Below are 16,946 nucleotides of genomic sequence, written 5' to 3'. Positions count from 1 at the left end.
AGTTTCTTTTTATTAGGTTCAGTTGTTGATAGATGTGAGTTTGTTGTTATTTTACTGTTCATAGTTTTGATCTTCTTCTTTTTCTTAGATAAGTCCCTATAACATTTCATAAAATAAGGGCTTGGTGATGATGAACTCCTTTAACTTGACCTTATCTGAGAAGCAGTTTATCTGCCCTTCCATTCTAAGTGATAGCTTTGCTGGATAGAGTAATCTCAGATGTAGGTCCTTGCCTTTCATGACTTGGAATACCTCTTTCCAGCCCCTTCTTTCCTGCAAGGTTTCTTTTGAGAAATCAGCTAATGGTCTTATGGGAACTCCTTTGTAGGTAACTGTATCCTTTCCTCCCGCTGCTTTTTAAGATTCTCTCCTTATTGTTAATCTTGGGTAATTTAACTATGAGGTTATTTTGGTGAGTTCCTTCTTGGGTCCAACTTCTTTGGGACTCTCTGAGCTTCCTGAACTTCCTGGAAGTCGATTTCCTTCCCTGGATTGGGGAAGCTCTCTTTCATTATTTTTACAAATAAGTTTTCACTTTCTTGCTCTTCCTTTCCTCCTTCTGGCATCCATATGATTTAGATGTTGAAATGTTTAAATTGTCCCAGAAGTTCCTAAGCCTCTCCTCATTTTTTTTGAATTCTTATTTCTTCATTCTGTTCTGGCAAATTGTTTATTTCTTCCTTTTGTTGATTTGAGTCCCATTTTCCTTCCCTTCACTGTTGGTTCCCTATATATTTTGCTTTGTTTCATTCTGTATAGCCTTCACTTCTTCCTTTATTTTGCATCTGTACTCAATCATTTTCGTGAGCATCCTGATTATCAGTGTTTTAAACTCTCCATCTGATAGGTTGGCTATCTCATTATCATTTAGCGCTTTTTCTGGAGCTTTGATCTGTTCTTTCATTTGGGCCATATTTTTTTGTCTCAGCCTACCTATTATGTTGTAATGGGTGGAGCCTTGGGTATTCACCAGGGCAGGGCAACCTATTTCATTGTGTTGTGGTGCTATATGTGGGGTGGGAGTCAGAATGAGAACAATGCTGCTCACTTGCCTCTTGTCTAACTTTCAGACACATCCCTTGCTACCCACAAGGGAATTGGACCCTTCTGGTGCTGATTCCCAGGTGGGTAGGTTTGTGTACATTCCAGGACTCCATGGGTCCCTCCTACAGACTCTCCTGTGAGACTGGGAATTATCCCATCCCTGCAACCCCCACAGATTTTTACAACCAGAGGTTTTAATGCTTTATTTTCTTATGCTGGAACTCTGGGTTGCGTGGTCTTTCTCGCTCCCGAGTTGTTACTCCTGGTTTACCTGCACATGAATGTGGGACCTCCCAGTCTACCAGCTGAGGCCTTTCTGCACATTTTCTCCACCCCAACTCCCTGTCTCTACCCATCCTACCAGTCTGGATGAATGTTTCTTCTTAAACTCCTTGGTTGTCAGATTTCCATACAGTTTGATTTTCTGGTAGTTTTTTGTTTTTAAATTGATTGTTGCCCTTCTTTTGGTTGTATAAGGAAGCAATGGATATCCACCTATGCCTACTTCTTGGCTAGAAGTCAACTTGGCTATATTCTTTTGGTGAGAAGGCAGTTAACTCAAGGAGAGGAGATTACATAAGACTATGACTACCAGGAGGTGGAATGCCTTGGGGCCATCTTAGTGGCTGTACCAAAACTGTCCTGCAACTTTCCCGGGAGTTTTGTAGGTTATTCAATATCATTATAATACATTTTTTTTTTTTGGCTTGAGCTAACCAGAATCGGTGGCTCATTTGCATTCACACCCCATATACAGATGCTTGTTGACTTAAGATGGGGTTACAACCCAATAAATCCTTCGTAAGTTGAAAATATTGCTAAATCAAAAATGTGTTTAATGTACCTAACCTACTGAACATCATAGCTTAGCCTAGCCTATCTTAAATGTGTTCAGAGCACTTACATCACCCTACAGTTGGGCAAATATCTTGAGTTTCATCGTAATAGTAATTGCCTTTCTCTTCTCACCAGAAGCAGAAGACACAGACAGGTATTATGTAGACTTAATGGGGTACAAAAACAAAAATAAAAATCCAAAAGCTACTGGCAGTACAGTACACTGTGATGATTGTTTATCCTTGTGATCTGTGATTGCATGCCTGGCCGGGAGCTATGGCTCACTACCTCTGCCCAGCATCATGAGGGAGTATTGTACCACATGTCACTAATCCAGGAAAAGATAAAAATTTAAAGTTCAATTTCTACTGAGTGCATATCGCTTTTGCATCATCATAAAGTCTAGAAGTTGTTAAATCAAACCGTCACCAGTCAGAGACCATCTGTACTTGGCCAGTGTTCTGTAATTTTGTGACCCTGATTTCTGTTGCTCCATCTCCTTTCTCTATGAGCTAGTCACACTGCTAATTGCTCCTTTTTCTTTTTAAAAGTTACCAGTTCTGTGTCTGAATACTTTACTACTTCAGAGCCAGTTGCCACTATCATCTATCAAAAACTTAAGAGCCACTAGCATCTATCAAAAACTAGTTTGGATGTTAATCTCTACAAAGATCACAGAAGAGAAGTTAGGAACCTCTCAAATTAACCTTATCAGAGTTGGAAAACTGAGTTCTGTTAATGGAACAGCTGATAAATTCTCATACCCAAACCAAGGTTTTTGCAGTTTATCCTCATTTTGGCTATGACCAGAAGGTTGCTTTCTTCCTTAGAAGTTCTGCAGAATTTTAGTATTAGAAATCCAGTGCCAATGAAAAGAAACAAGAAAATATGAGAATACGAAAGAATATAAGAAAAGAGAATCTGTTATTTCACATAAACTAGGGAACTACTGGGGAGTCTCACAGGATCAAAGAAGAACTACAGAGCTCCAGGGCTTGCAGACGGTGGCTCCATACAGGCAGCTCTCTCTTGCTGGCATCTCCATCATCTCTGTGTCTCCCTTTCCTGGCCTCATTCCTGACTTGCATAGTGCCTTCGAATGTGACCTTTAGTTTTTCAGCCGGAAGAGAGAGAAGGGTTGGGTCAGGCCCTTAGTCCCAGTGCCAGGAAGATGGGATACTAAGCCAGGCCAGAAGAAGGACCATGGAAAACTACTGCTCAGTATAGGCTCTGAATCAAGCCCATTGTCAGTGCCCCTCCCCGAAGGCATGGACAGACCAACCATGTAAGTGGTCCCTTAAATAGTCAAGATTCCAAAAAGGAAAAGACAGTGCCATCATCTGTGGTAAGGCCTTGCCTGGAAACCACAAATTGGAGGAATTTATTGGCCAATGTTTTTTCTGGAGTCTTAGTATTCGTTTTGTTGTGCCCAAGGTCCAGTATCTTAGCCCACTGGCAAAATAGGGTTACATTGAATTTTGCCTGTATTGATTTCACTTGTTTCATAACTATATGACAGTTGAGAAAAAATTAGTGACAGAGACATGAAGCCCGGGATGACATGGAAAGTAGCTGTGCAGTTCATGGGTTTAGGCCAAGGTTAAAGTAGATTAATGAAGCAGGCCAGAGCTTTCTCTTTACTACCACTTTCTGTGACTTACAAGCACATTGTTGATTTTTGTTTTTAACGTTTCAATAAGGAATGATTTGTCAGATTTATGAAAACTACATGTATTCAGAGATTTATCTTAGTGCCATCTCAGTGTGTTTAAACACATGGGTTCTTAGATCTTGATCTTAGATTGAGATCAAGATCAGTTAGGTGTGGTTTTTGGACAAAGTAATATTGTGCTCCCTTTAAATGTGTATATAGAGACTAAAGTTACCCTAGTAATTCTTCCAAGGAAGTACTACAGTGGGCTCCCTGTAGGGAACTGATCCTGATCTGGAACCATTTACAGTTGCTCAGGATATACTCACAGCTGATCAGTTGTTCTTTGGCAGTTCTTTATGGAGGGTCCTAAATGTGCTAATTGCTAGAAGTAGTGATATAAAATAAAACTGCCTCATTCTACCTATTTATAGCCTGGTTTAGGGCTCTACCCCCAAGTAAGGAAGCAGCTCACTTCTAAATTTAGATTGGGATCCAATACTTAGGGTGACAGTTAGGTGTAGAGAAATAAAGTTAAAATGTACCTGATGTCTCCCGGAAGCAAAAGGGTGTGTAGAGGGGGCCGGAAGGCAGCTTTTGGTTCAGAGTTGGGTTTGACTCTTAGCAAAGACCCCCCCAGCTTTGTGACATTGGGAGATTAGTTCACTTCTTTAAGCCTCTAATTACTCATCTGTAGAATGGGGTTAATAATAATATAAACCCAGTGGAATTGTTTGATGTGTTTTAATAATCCTGGGAAGACATTTAGTATTACATGGGCACATTGCTTGAAAATCACTATGGTAGTTGTAATAACCTCAGGAATCGTGATTTTCTGGGTCCCTCTGTGTCCACTTTCTACCAAACTCGTAGAACTTCTTCCAAATCTCCATACACAGAGCAAACCACCACTACCACCTGTAGGTGGCATGGGGTCTCTGGCAGAGACTTTAGAACCAGGCTAACTTGGGTTTATATGCAGGATTCAACTCTCAGATATCCAGTTCCTCAACTGCAAAATGAGTAAAATTATACACTGACACATGTTGTTAGGGTTAGAGATAATAATAAGCTCCACTGTAGGTTAGCTTTTAAAAAAATTCTCATCTGGCCGTCTTTGCAAGCCCTCATCATAGTGATGGTGTAAGAGAGGATTTCTAGAGGACAAATCTCAGTTGTCCCTGTGTCAGTTTTCTCTACTGGTCCTGAGCCAAACTTCTTTGCTTTTTTTGTCTGGCCTGATTTCCTCCAAACCAAGGTCTGTGGAGCCATGATAACGTGGAGCCATCTAATGGGCACATTAGATTTGGAAGTATGCTCTTCATATAACTCATCTTGGCATGGATGCCAGTTAAAAGACAACAGAGAGATCAATCTCAGCCCCAATGTGAATGGACCTGTAAGACTAAATTATAAATGCACACTAATGTAGTTGTGATTTTTACATCAAGATTGACAAGAAATCATAGCAAATAAAAGATTTGTTTGATATAGAGAAATGATGTTCAAATGTCAAAGTTTCTTAGGAAAGTTCTCTCCACTTCTGTCTGGTACTAGAAATCTACAAATCAATAAAAAGTCTGCATTTTCCCCAAATTACTGATTCTTCACATTGCAGATTCTTCCCCGGATACCATTTCACATGGGTCCCTATTCAGGAGGAAAAAGGCATGGGGTGTTTAAAAGCTTGATGACATCTGCTGACATTCTCCTTGCTTGTGTCTTGCAGCCTACTTCTGCTTCCTCCTGACTGCTCTGGGTGTGACAGCTGGTGCTCATCGCTTGTGGAGCCACAGGTCCTATAAGGCCAAGCTGCCTCTGAGGATATTTCTGGCTGTCGCCAACTCTATGGCTTTCCAGGTGGGGATGGAGTGGACATTTCTCCACACACATTCTAGGCTCGGTGTTCAGGCCCTAAGCACTCCCTGCCTGTCCCAAGTTTTATCTCCTTGCAGCTTTACATACTATCAAATGTCACGTGGGTACTTTGTGGCTCAAGACATGCTGAACTTCAGAGGAGAAAAGGAGATTCCTCCTTCCAGAATTCATGCCCCAAATGTGCCCTGAAACCCACCTCAGCTGTCTAGTTCTAATGAGAGGCAAATTCAGTGCTGAGTATGCTGTATGTGTATTGCATTTGATCCTTGCACTAACCCTATAGGTTAGGTGTTACTTGTCTTCCCATTTCAGAGATGAGGGAACTAAGGCTTAATGAAGTTGAAGAATGTACTCAAATTATGACTAAAATAATGAACCTTCTAGGAAAGACAAATGTGGGTCTGATACAAAGCCATTACTTCTACAAAACATGTTCCTGAGGCCACCCTCTTAAGTTTGCAGTGGAAGGTCTATTCAGTATGGAGTTGGAAGACTCAGAATTTGAGTCTGATGGTTGCTAGCTGAGAATTGCTTACTCATCTTCAGTTTTTTTTTAATTTGTAAGAGTGAGTTCACTCCCAGAGCTGTTATGAAACCATTAAAACTTGCAAGGGGCTATATATAAAAATGTAAGACAGAATCACCACTTCACTAAAGTTGAGCTATGTCTTTAGGACGATTCCAGTCCTACATATTTCCCACCATCTTGGTCACTTTCTGAGCTGCTGGAATTTTGGATTGATCATGGATCTCTGTTTTCCCAGGCAGTGTGAGCGGGAACAACTTGTTTTCAAAGGTTTTGCCCATATATGAGTGTAGATGATTCCAGGCCCTGGGAATTTTTACCCATTGGGAAGAAATCACAATTCCCAAAAGTGCTTTAGGGTCAAAGGAAACAAGTGACCCAGGATCCCTTCTGTGACCCTCAGACATGGGAGTCACGTGACCATCTCTATACTGGGCCTCCCATTCCTACAAGACAGCCTGACCCTAAGCATTTCTCTAAGCTGCTCTTGTGTCTAAGAATACAAATCCCTGTTTCAGCCTTCCTTCCTGCAGTTCGAAAACAAATACAGTCTAACACAACAGATCACCACGGGAACACAATTCAGATTCTGTATACCTACTGGTTGTAATTCAGCTTCATTTAGGAATTAGGATCAGGGGCCTAGGGGAAAAGCTGTTGTGCGCAGAGGAGTAGCTGCATGCTTTGTTCACCACCGGCACTGTGACCTATACCACACTTCATTTTGACTTCAGCCATCTTGGTTCAGTGTTGTGCTCTGTTCATCACGACAAGAAGTTACGATAATAATTTAGAAACTCATTGACTTAGGTCTTATATGCTATTTAGGACTTAATTCAATAATTTTCATTTATTTTGTTCAAGCAATTTATTATTTTTAGCCTCTAGTTACACACTTGTATGGTTATAAAGCACCTCTATTATTGGAATTTTTCCCAACATCAGTAACTTGAAATTCAGAGCATAAACATTTGTTCCCAGTGAAACTTTGTTAATAACTCAATTTTTGAGTGCATAAGTTTCCTTAAGAAAACATCCCATAATAGAATCACATGGTGATTTTACTTTGGGGAGAAAGTACATTGTAGACCGGGTCCTGAAATAAATTCTTGGCTCTGCCATTTGCTAAATCTGGGCCTTTGTGCAAGCCTCTGTTTCTTTATAAGCAAAGGGGCGTGTTAATAATACTTACCTCACAGAGCTGTTGGGAGGGTGATATAAGGAATAAAAAGTACCCAGATTGTGAACTACCCAGAGGTACTCAGTGAATATCGTTCCCCCTCTTCTGTGTTAGAATTGGCACACTGTCTCATTCATTTCTGTATTTTAGTGCCTCTCATATGGAAAGCACTCAATGATTGTTTGTTAAGTGAATTAATATTTTAAAAGCATTTTTAGAAATCATCAAATGTCAACTATGCCTACATCTTCCAAGGCCACAAATATTTACTGAGCTCCTGCTATGTGGCAGGCACTGAGCTAAGCACAGTGGGTATAATGATTAGCAAACACAGCCACCATCCTTGCCTTCATGGAGCCTTCTGTCTACTGGGATATTAGAATTCCCACAGTTTCCCAGTGGAAATATCAGTGCTCCGTGGGCCTGGGGTTTTAAACAATGTCATTTAGAACGTAAGATCAACACAAGGCCAGTTCCCATGTAATGTGTAACTGTCAGAGGGAAGGAGTGCAGTCAATCCAGACCACTTGACTTCAGGAAGAAAACCACCTAGGAGTGTAAAAATGTACTGTGATCTGCCAGTCTAGGGTATTGACCTATATCCCTGAATTAATGCAGAACCATTGATTTAGTTTTTCTTTGATGTCCCACTGTGTTTTTAAAGATAGTTTCAAGGGTTCTCTTCTGCTTTTTTCCATCAGAATGGTCATGCCTTTGGCCACAATGGAAAAATGGCAAAGTTAGCTCTGAGGATCATCATCGGGGCTTTTGCTAGATGCCGCAAACAAGATCTCGATCATCAAAAACAATCTTCTAAAAATTGGAACTGAAACATTTGAAATTTCCCTTTCATCTTTATTTTGTAGAGGAAGTATGTGCTGGGCAGGGAGTGGTAGTGGGGAAAGGTCTTCAGCTCTACTTTTAGTCTGAAAAGATGTCTCTCTGCTGTTGTCTTTGGGTTTCCTGGAGACTTCTTAAATAGGGATTAAGGCCTTCAGTTCTTTCCTCTGAAAATCTCTTGTTATTATGCAGGAGCCCTATTGACGTGGAGGACTCTATAATCTTACCACTAAGTTTCAGTCTTGGTGGTGAGCCTGAGTTGGGTATCTCCCTTGCTACAGGCAGTCAGGCTTTGGTAAAATCCAATTGATAGGCCCTGATAAGATAGTTTCTCTTGAAGACAGATTTTGCTAAAGAAAAGAGAGAGCTCTCCACAGAGCTCGAATTTCAAAATGGTTAAATCTCTCCTTTTCCTGCCAGAAGAACAAGGTGATTTTCCTTAGCTATCATGGTGAGAACTTGGTGGGGCTTCTGGAGGTAAAATTCATGAATGTGCAGAGCCCCCTAGGACCAGGCACTCTAGGAGTTTCTAATTCTCAAGCTTGTCCACAATAATTCATCAATTAAAGTAATTCATCAATTAAAGTTTAAAGAATTCCTACCCATTCTGGCTTTTGCTCTAGGGCCTCTGCTTGTAGTAGGCTGTGATTCTCTGTTGCTGGCTAGTTGTCCTTCTAGATTTGGGTGCTGCAGTTTGCCTGTTACTTCATTTCTCTGATGGATTTAAGAGAGTTGTTGGTTTTCCATTTGTTTGACATTTTTTTTCCTTGTTGCAAGGGTGGGAGGTACTATCTCCAAGCTCTTTGCAAATCAGACAGAAAGTGGAAGTTACAGTATGATCTGTGAATATGTCACAGATCACGTGGTCATGGGCCATGAACCTTGGCATGTATATAACAACAAAAACAACAACAATTTTCCAGTGCTAACCACCTGCCAGTATTTCACTAAGCACATTAGCTATCTGACAATACTCTTCTACAAAGTAGATACTGTTACTGTCTTCATATGATAGGCAATATCAGTAAAATTGAGAGAGGCAACTGTATAACCTGACCAAGGACATTCAGATTTAAGTGACAGAAGGGGGATATAGGGAGCAAGGGGCGAGGGAGGCTGGGATGGAAGAAATAGACAAAAAAATTGTACTCGAAAAATAACTAATAAAATTAATTTAAAAAATTAAAAGAATCAAAAAAAAGTTGTATCAAATGGAGAGTACTTTGAAAGTGACTGAAGTTCAAACATTAAGAATAAATACAGAATTTTTAATAAATAAATTCCACTTTGAAAAAAAAAAGAAGGGGGATACAAGTACAGACATCTTGGCTCCAGAGATCACTGTCTCACTGATACTCTAATGCCTGTCCCAGCATGAAAGTGTGCATTTATTCTTTCATTTGGCAAATACACACATGCTAAACATTGCTCCCTGCACTGGAGAACAAGACAGACATGCTCCCTGTCTTCATAATGTGTACTCATATATTGCAGGGGGAGAGAGAGCAAATAAGTAAGCAAAAGAATGTGAAGAATTTAAATACTGAAATGTGATGAAGGGTAAGAGAGATGCAGCTTCTTTAGAGGGGATAGCCAGAGAAGACCTCACTGAACAGGTGACCTTAGAGCTGAGACCAGAGGGAGAGAACAGGTCAGGGAAAAGCATTCCAGACAGAAGGAGGAGCCAGAGCAAAGTGAGAACAAGAATGGTGAGTTCAAGGAAGAGAAGAATGGCCAGTATGGCTGGTACACTTGAGTGTGGGAGATGGTCACAGAAGAGGCCAGAAAGGGGAATAGGAGCCACACCGGTGCAGGACTGTCAGGCATAGCAAGGAGTTTGGGTATTGTTTTAAAAGCCATAGAGAAGCATTGCAAGATTTTAGGGGAGTGATGTGGCCTAATATATTCTGATGGCACAAGGAAGCCTCAGAATAAGTCATGAGAGGCCAGAGATTTTTGTGCCAGATTTGGGCTCATAGAGCAGTCCCCACCCCTGGGTCTCTGTGGGCGTGCATGTCAAGGAGGGAGACTTGGCTACGAGGCAACACTGTTGAGGATGGCTGGGGTGTTAGCAGCAGCATGCAGTAGCCATCGGTTAGGAGAACAAAATGCCAACTGTAACATTACTGCAGGCTCCAGAATCCATAATCCTATGGGTGGTCTGCACAGGCTCCAGCGCTCACTACAGGCATCCTGTTTTCAGTTGTCTACCACCTTCCCCAACCACGAACCTAAGCTTCCGAGCTACAGCCTTTCTTTGACAGAACCAGGTTTGCCTTCCTCTTTCCAGGATGGGTGGGTGTTGTTAGTTTCCTCCTCCTGTGTAAACAGGCAGCCGCAGAAAGTGGCCCTGACCTTGAAGCTCTGGGAAGCCTTCCTGGTGTGGTTTTGGAAGATCACTGGCATGCCAAGTTTCACAATGTCTCCTTCCACAGCGTTTTGCCTTCCTGGCACATTTGGAAGTCAAGTGTAAAAAACAAATAGCTTGACCATCTTTGAGCAACTTCTCTGCTCATGATAATGGTGATTTATGGATTCATTAAAGCATTCTTGTTATACATACTGCTCTGTAACTCCAGATTGGCAGTATTAGTGGAGACTAACAGATGACTTGGTGGAGGTGGGAGGTTATGTATCACAGAGAGAGAGAAACTCTCCTGAGGCTGCTGCAGTAGGTACACAGTATTTTGGCATTTTCTTTCTGTGTTTACCTGGCAGGATTAACTACACTTCCTGCCAATAAAAATACAGCTTTTAAGGTAGAGATTGACATGGCCCCAGCCTCCTAAAATGCCTCATGTCCTTTGTTGTGGATATAGGTCAGTGAAAGCAGGTGAGATGAGTGAAATCACCTCAAAGGAATGAAAAGGTGATAGCCTGAGGTGGCCTGGGAAAAGCAAGCAGTTCTGTACACACCTACCTGACCCGTAGGGCTTATCTGTCTCATGTTCTTCTCCACAAACATGGCAGAAACTATGCAGATGTTACACTCTTTGTACAACAGTTGTATTCCCTTAGCATTTCAAGATGGTTACATTTTAGTAAACAAAAAAGATATATACTTTAAAATCACACAGAGAGTTTTTATGTAAAGGAATACTTGATAAAGTAGAGGATATTTTTGTAAACAAATAGCTCCCAGATTTTGTTTGTTAATATGGCTCCACATCTATATTGAAAGAAAGGTCCACTTGTTTAAGCGTATTGTCATGTACTCCTGTTAATTTGGAAGCTATTCGGAAACATTTTCAAGCTAAATGTTTCATTCTGCCTTCTTTTCACAAAGATCTTCAGAAATGCTTTGACAGGACACCCCTTTCACCCTGCACTCTCCCCTGCCCATTGCTTCCTTTGGTAGAAGGACAGAGGTTGGAGCTGGGTCCCTTAGAAACCAAGTCTAATCATTTTTCTAACAACTGAAGAAACTAAGGCCCAAATACCTGCTCTTATTTGTTTTATTTCCTTACATTATCTCCAAACGTGTTTATGGGGTTGAAGGAGCCTGTGTTGCCGAGCAATTCCTTGACAAGCTATTTCTTCCTGTACCTGCCACCGACCCTTTGGGCTGCGGTAGCAGTTGTCACTGCTTATTCTGTTCCATTGCTCTCCTGCCAGACACTGTGACGTTGCTGCTTTCTAGGTTTTCCAGCCCACTGATTACTGTGCATTTTGGATGGTTTCTCTCCCAGCTGCCTTCATTTGCATTTTTCCTAAATCAAGCCTCATTGTGATAATCCCTGTTCATATTTCTAACCTCTTTAGATACATCTTTTCTCAAAGATGTCTGCAGCAACTCTTAATTTGGAACCAACCAACAATGTTGTTAACAAAATGTGCACACCATGTTCCCAGTCATTAATGAAGATACTAAAGAAAACTACTAGATCTAACAGATACATTGGGGCCTCCATTAGTTGCTCCCTGCCCCTTTCCTTTCTTCCTCCTTTTCCTTTCCTCCTCCTCCCCATTAGATTTCAAGCTATTTTTCTTTTTTAAAAGATTTTATTTATTTATTTTAAGAAAGAGGGGAAGGGAGGGAGAAAAAGAGGAAGAGAACTATCAATCGGTTTCCTCTTGTACTGAACTTGCAACCAGTGAGGTTTCACTTTGTAGGTTGGCACCCAACCAACTGAACCACATCAGTGAGGGCTCGAGCTGTTTTTCATCTCTGGTCCTTGTTTATCAGAGTTCAGGCTTTTCATTCCTTCTGTCTAGTTCCTAGGAGCACCAGCCACAGGTCTTATCACAGGAATGATTCAGGGATGCTATTTTACATGCTTTTATTAAGCTACAGAGATACAGTAGGTATGGGAGTCATTGAATCAACCATTTTAATTAATATTAAACTTTACAGAATTTCATATACTGGACAAAATTTGTAGTCTGTATTAAAAATATATATTTTATTGATTACAGTTGTTATTTTATTATTACAGTTGTCCCAGTTTTCCTCCCTTTGCCCCTCTCCACCCGGTACCGCCATTCCTTCCAACAGTACCCCCTGCCTTAGTTCATGTCCATGGGTTATGCATATAAGTTCTTTGGCTACTCCATATCTATACTGTGCTTAACATCCTCTTGTCTATTTTATGCCTACCAGTTTGTGCTTCTTAATACCTGCGCCTTTCCCCCATTCTCCTCCTTACCCCTCCTAACTGGTAACCCTCTAAATGATCTCCATTCCTATGATTCTGTTCCTATACTGTTTGTTTGCTTAGTTTGTTATTTGGATTCAGTTATTGATAGATGTTAATTTATTGCCATTTTACTGTTCATCATTTTGATCTTCTTTTTCTTAGCTAAGTTCCCTTAACATTTCATATAATAATGGCTTGATAGATGAACTCCTTTAGTTTTACCTTATCTGAGAAGCACTTTATCTGCCCTTCCATTCTAAATGAAAGCTTTGCTGGATAGAGCAATCTTGGATGTAGGTCCTTGCCTTTCATGACTTGGAATACTTCTTTGCAGCCCCTTATAGCCTGTAAGGTTTCTTTTGAGAAATCAGCTGATGGTCTTATGAGAACTGCTTTGGAGGTAACACTATCCTTTTCTCTTGTTGCTTTTAAGATACTCTCTTTGTCTTAACCTTCAGCATTTTCATTATGGTGTGCCTTGGTGTGGTCCTCTTTGGGTCTATCTTATTTGGGACTTTGTGCTTCCTGTATGTCTATTTCCTTCAACAAATTAGGGTTTCTTTCATTATTTCTGCATATAAGTTTTCAATTTCTTGTTCTTCCTCTTCTCCTCTGGCACCCTTATGATTCAGATGTTGGTACATTTAAAGTGGTCCCAGAGGTTCCTCAGCCTATCCTCATTTTTTTTAATTCTTTTTTCTTCCTGCTGTTCTGATTCAATGCTTTTTCCATCCGTATGTTTCAAATCATTGATTTGATTCTCAGCTTCATCCCCTCCACTGTTGGTTCCCTGTAGATTTTTATTTCACTTAATGCAACCTTCATTTCTGCCTGGGTCTTTTTTATTCTGTTGAAGTACCCAAGAATTTCTTTGAGCATCTTGATAATCAGTGTTTTGAACTCTGTATCTGATAGATTGCTTATCTCCATTTTGTTTAGTTCTTTTTCTGGAGTTTTGTTCTGTTCTTTCATTTGGGCCATATTTCTTTGTCTCTTCATTTTTGGTAGCCTCCCTGTGTTTGTTTCTGTGTATTAGGTAGACCTTCTTTGACTCCCTGTCTTGGTAGCATGGCCTATTGTAGAAATGTGTACCTGTAAGTTGTATGGTGTGGAGCTTTAGGTAATTGCCAGGGTGGGGCAACTCTTGTCACTGCTGTGTGCCTCTGTGTAGGGGAGGGTTCAGAGAGGGGACAATGCCATAGCCTGGCCTCTGGAGTTTTGCCTGGCAGGAAGCTGTCTCCTGGCACCCTCCCTGTTGCCAGTCACTTCACTTTCTCCCCATATGCCACTGATGCCCTTCCAGCTATTACCCTGGTGCTGAATCCCAGAGGGAGTAGGTCTGCGCGTAGGCTCTTTAAGAGGAGTCTCTTGAGAATCCTGCAGCTTCTTCCCCCACTCCAATCTCCACTGGTTTTTACTAACAGAACTTATCAGGACTTATCTTCCTGGCTCTGGAATCCTGGGCTGGGTGGTCTGGTCTGGGGTTGACATTCCTTGTCCTAGTTATCCCTCCCAATTTTTATCCCTTCACACCTCTCCATGTCCCTGTTCCTCCTACCCGTGTAGATGAATGTGGTTTCTTTAAATCTTTGGTTGTTGGACTTCCACACAGCTTGATTTTTCTGACAATTCTGGGTGATACTTGTTTTGTACTCTAGTTGTATTTTTTGCTATATTTGTGCAAGAAGGCAAGGCATGTTTACCTACAGCTCCACCTTGACGAAAGTCCAAAATTTGTAGTCTTGCTTTTAAAAACGTATAAAAGTTAGACACATGTGACCATTTTCATCTTAATATTGACTCTTTTTAAAAAGATTTTATTTATTTTAAAAATTATTTTATTATTTATTTTTAGAGAGAGGAAGTAAGAGGATGTTTTCTCTCAAAGAGAGAGAAACACTGATGTGAGAGAGAAACATCAATTGGCTGCCTTTCACATGTGCCCCAACTGGGGGCTGGGCCCACAACCCAGGCATGTATCCTGACTGGAGTGGAAGTGGTGACCCTTTGTTCTACAGGATAGCGGCCAAGCAACTGAGTTACATCAGCCGGGGCTATTTATTTGTTTTTAGAGAGAGATGAAGGGACGGAGAAAGAGAGGGAGAGAAACATCAATTGGTTGCATCTCACACGCCCCCAATCAGGGACCTGGCCCACAACCCAGTCATGTGCCCTGACTGCGTATTGAATCTGCCACTTTTGGTTTGTGGGACAATACCCAACCCACTGAGCCACACTAGTCAGGGCCTATCACCTCTTCTATAGTTTTTTATGTAAATCGGCTGGTTAATTCTCTTTGTATGTAAAGATGCATAAACCACTTGCGAGGAACACAGGAGATATATAAGAAATGGCCCTTTTCATGAGGAGTTTACGACCTGATAGATCTGATTAGACTTAGGTGAAGTAGGTAGAGATCTTCATAAGACAATGTGGATTAAATTGCTCAAAGCTTCATACTGACTCTTGTGGCTGCAGAGATGTGAATATGGTATGAGGATAAAGCATAATGCAGAAGGAGGGTTTTTAGTTGAAACTTGAAAGGTAAAAAGGAAGAAGGAGGGAATGCTTGAACACAGGTATAGAGAGAGAAATGACCATGACATACTCTATGGGTCCCTACATCATACAGTATCAGTCTGAATGAAGAAGGATACTGATGGGGCGTAGTGTGTTGCAAATCCAGGTACCTGCACTACTCTTTCACTAGATGTCTCTCACGCTTCTCAAAATCAATGTGCCCGAGGCCAAATTTGTGATTCTCCCCTCTCCCCTAAAACTACTTCTCTCTGATTTTCCCCAATAGAAATCTGTGTCAAATCTGTTTCTCAGTTTTCCTAATCATCCCTCATCCAGTCTTTCAGCCAGTCTTTTCTACTGCTAAATTATACCTTGAACCTGCGCACTTCTCATCCCTGCCATCCTCAAATCCAGGCCATGATCATTGCTTGCCTAGATTACTGCACAAACCCTGTAAATTGGTCTTCCTCCTTCAATGCTTGCCTCTTTCAATACTGCAGCCAGACAGAGCCTATTGAAAATTAAACCACTGTTTGACAAGAATAAAAAATCTTTCAGTGGTTTAACATTGCATTTGGAATGAAATCTATAGCCTTTTTGTTGTGGCCTAGGAATCCCGGCATGATCAGGCTTTTGCTCGCCAGTGTAGTCCCCCACCCCAAGTGGACATCCTTCCTTATAATTCTGACACTAACCACTCAGATGAGTGTCAGATTCCACAAGTTAAAGCCTCAGTGCATTCTGCCCTTAGGTGACTGCCCCTGCTTCAGATGGAAGCCACAATAGGGTCTCTATGCCACCTGTACCTTGTACTGACCGGCTACAAATTTAGAGGTTTCCACATTTCTTAAGGCTTAGTAATTTGGAAAAACAACTCACAGAACTCAAGAAAGTTACACTTACTATTACAGTTTTATTATAAAGGATACAAATCAAGACCCACAGAGGGTGTGACAGGGTGTGAGAGGATCCCTCACACAGAGCTTCCTCGCCCTCTCTCCAGGGACTCAGGGTAGCCATCCCCCTGAACATCAGTGTGCTCATTTACCAGGGAGCTCCTCCAGCACTCAGTGTCCAGAGTTTTCACTGCACAGGGGTGATTGATTAAATCAGTGGTCATGTGATTGACCTCAGTCTCCATTCCCCTTGCCCTTCCAAAGTGCCAACTCTCTAATTACATGGTGGGTTTTTCTAGTGACCAACCCGGATCCTGAAGCTATCTAGGGGCCTCATTAGCAAAATAAAGATACTCCTATCACTCAGGAAGCTCAAATGTTTTTTGAAGTTCTGTACCAGAAACCACCAGGGACTAAGACCAGATATATTCTTTATTATACCACTTCATCTTGAGCCACGTTTGCCCTGGCTCCCTGCACCAAATATGCTGAACTTCTCTTAGTTTCTAGACTCTGTCAAGTCCATCCCTTTACCTGAGACAATGCCCTTCTTCCTTCCTCACTCCTACCTGACTCTTCTTAACCTGATTAGAAAGTCCTTGCCTTGCTCAATGTGTCCCTTGTTACTCCACATACTCATTTGCATCAACTCCAGTCTGAAATGATGTTAACATCATTTACTTTATGTTGGTCTCTATAAAATATAAATTCCTTGGGGATAAAACCTTGATTGTCCTGTTCCTTCTTTATCTCCTAGCACATTTGAACAATCAGGAAATATTTGTCAAATTAAAGAATAAAGTGGGAAATATAAGAATGATTAGGCCCGCTGAAGCTCTTTGCCAAGAAGAAGTGTTTAGACTTGATTAGAAAAGTAATAATGGAGAGGTTTTCAGATAATAAGCAAGAGAATGACAGGCATTTGGGGAGTATGGTC

At 41.2% G+C, this 16,946-nt stretch overlaps 1 protein-coding gene across 1 annotated transcript in view; it reads left to right on the top strand.

The window, feature by feature from the left end:
- Window positions 1-16,946, top strand: part of SCD5 (stearoyl-CoA desaturase 5) — a 190,330-nt gene that overhangs the window by 104,438 nt on the left and 68,946 nt on the right. Inside the window, exon 2 of the mRNA XM_037150725.2 lies at window positions 5,262-5,392. Coding sequence (XP_037006620.2) covers window positions 5,262-5,392 — 131 coding nt within the window. The remainder of the gene's footprint in view (window positions 1-5,261; window positions 5,393-16,946) is intronic.

Source organism: Artibeus jamaicensis, unplaced genomic scaffold (genome assembly GCF_021234435.1).
Source record: "Artibeus jamaicensis isolate MK-2021 breed Jamaican fruit bat unplaced genomic scaffold, CSHL_Jam_final contig_515, whole genome shotgun sequence".
NCBI lineage: Eukaryota > Metazoa > Chordata > Mammalia > Chiroptera > Phyllostomidae > Artibeus > Artibeus jamaicensis.
This window is presented reverse-complemented; position numbering and strand designations above follow the sequence as displayed.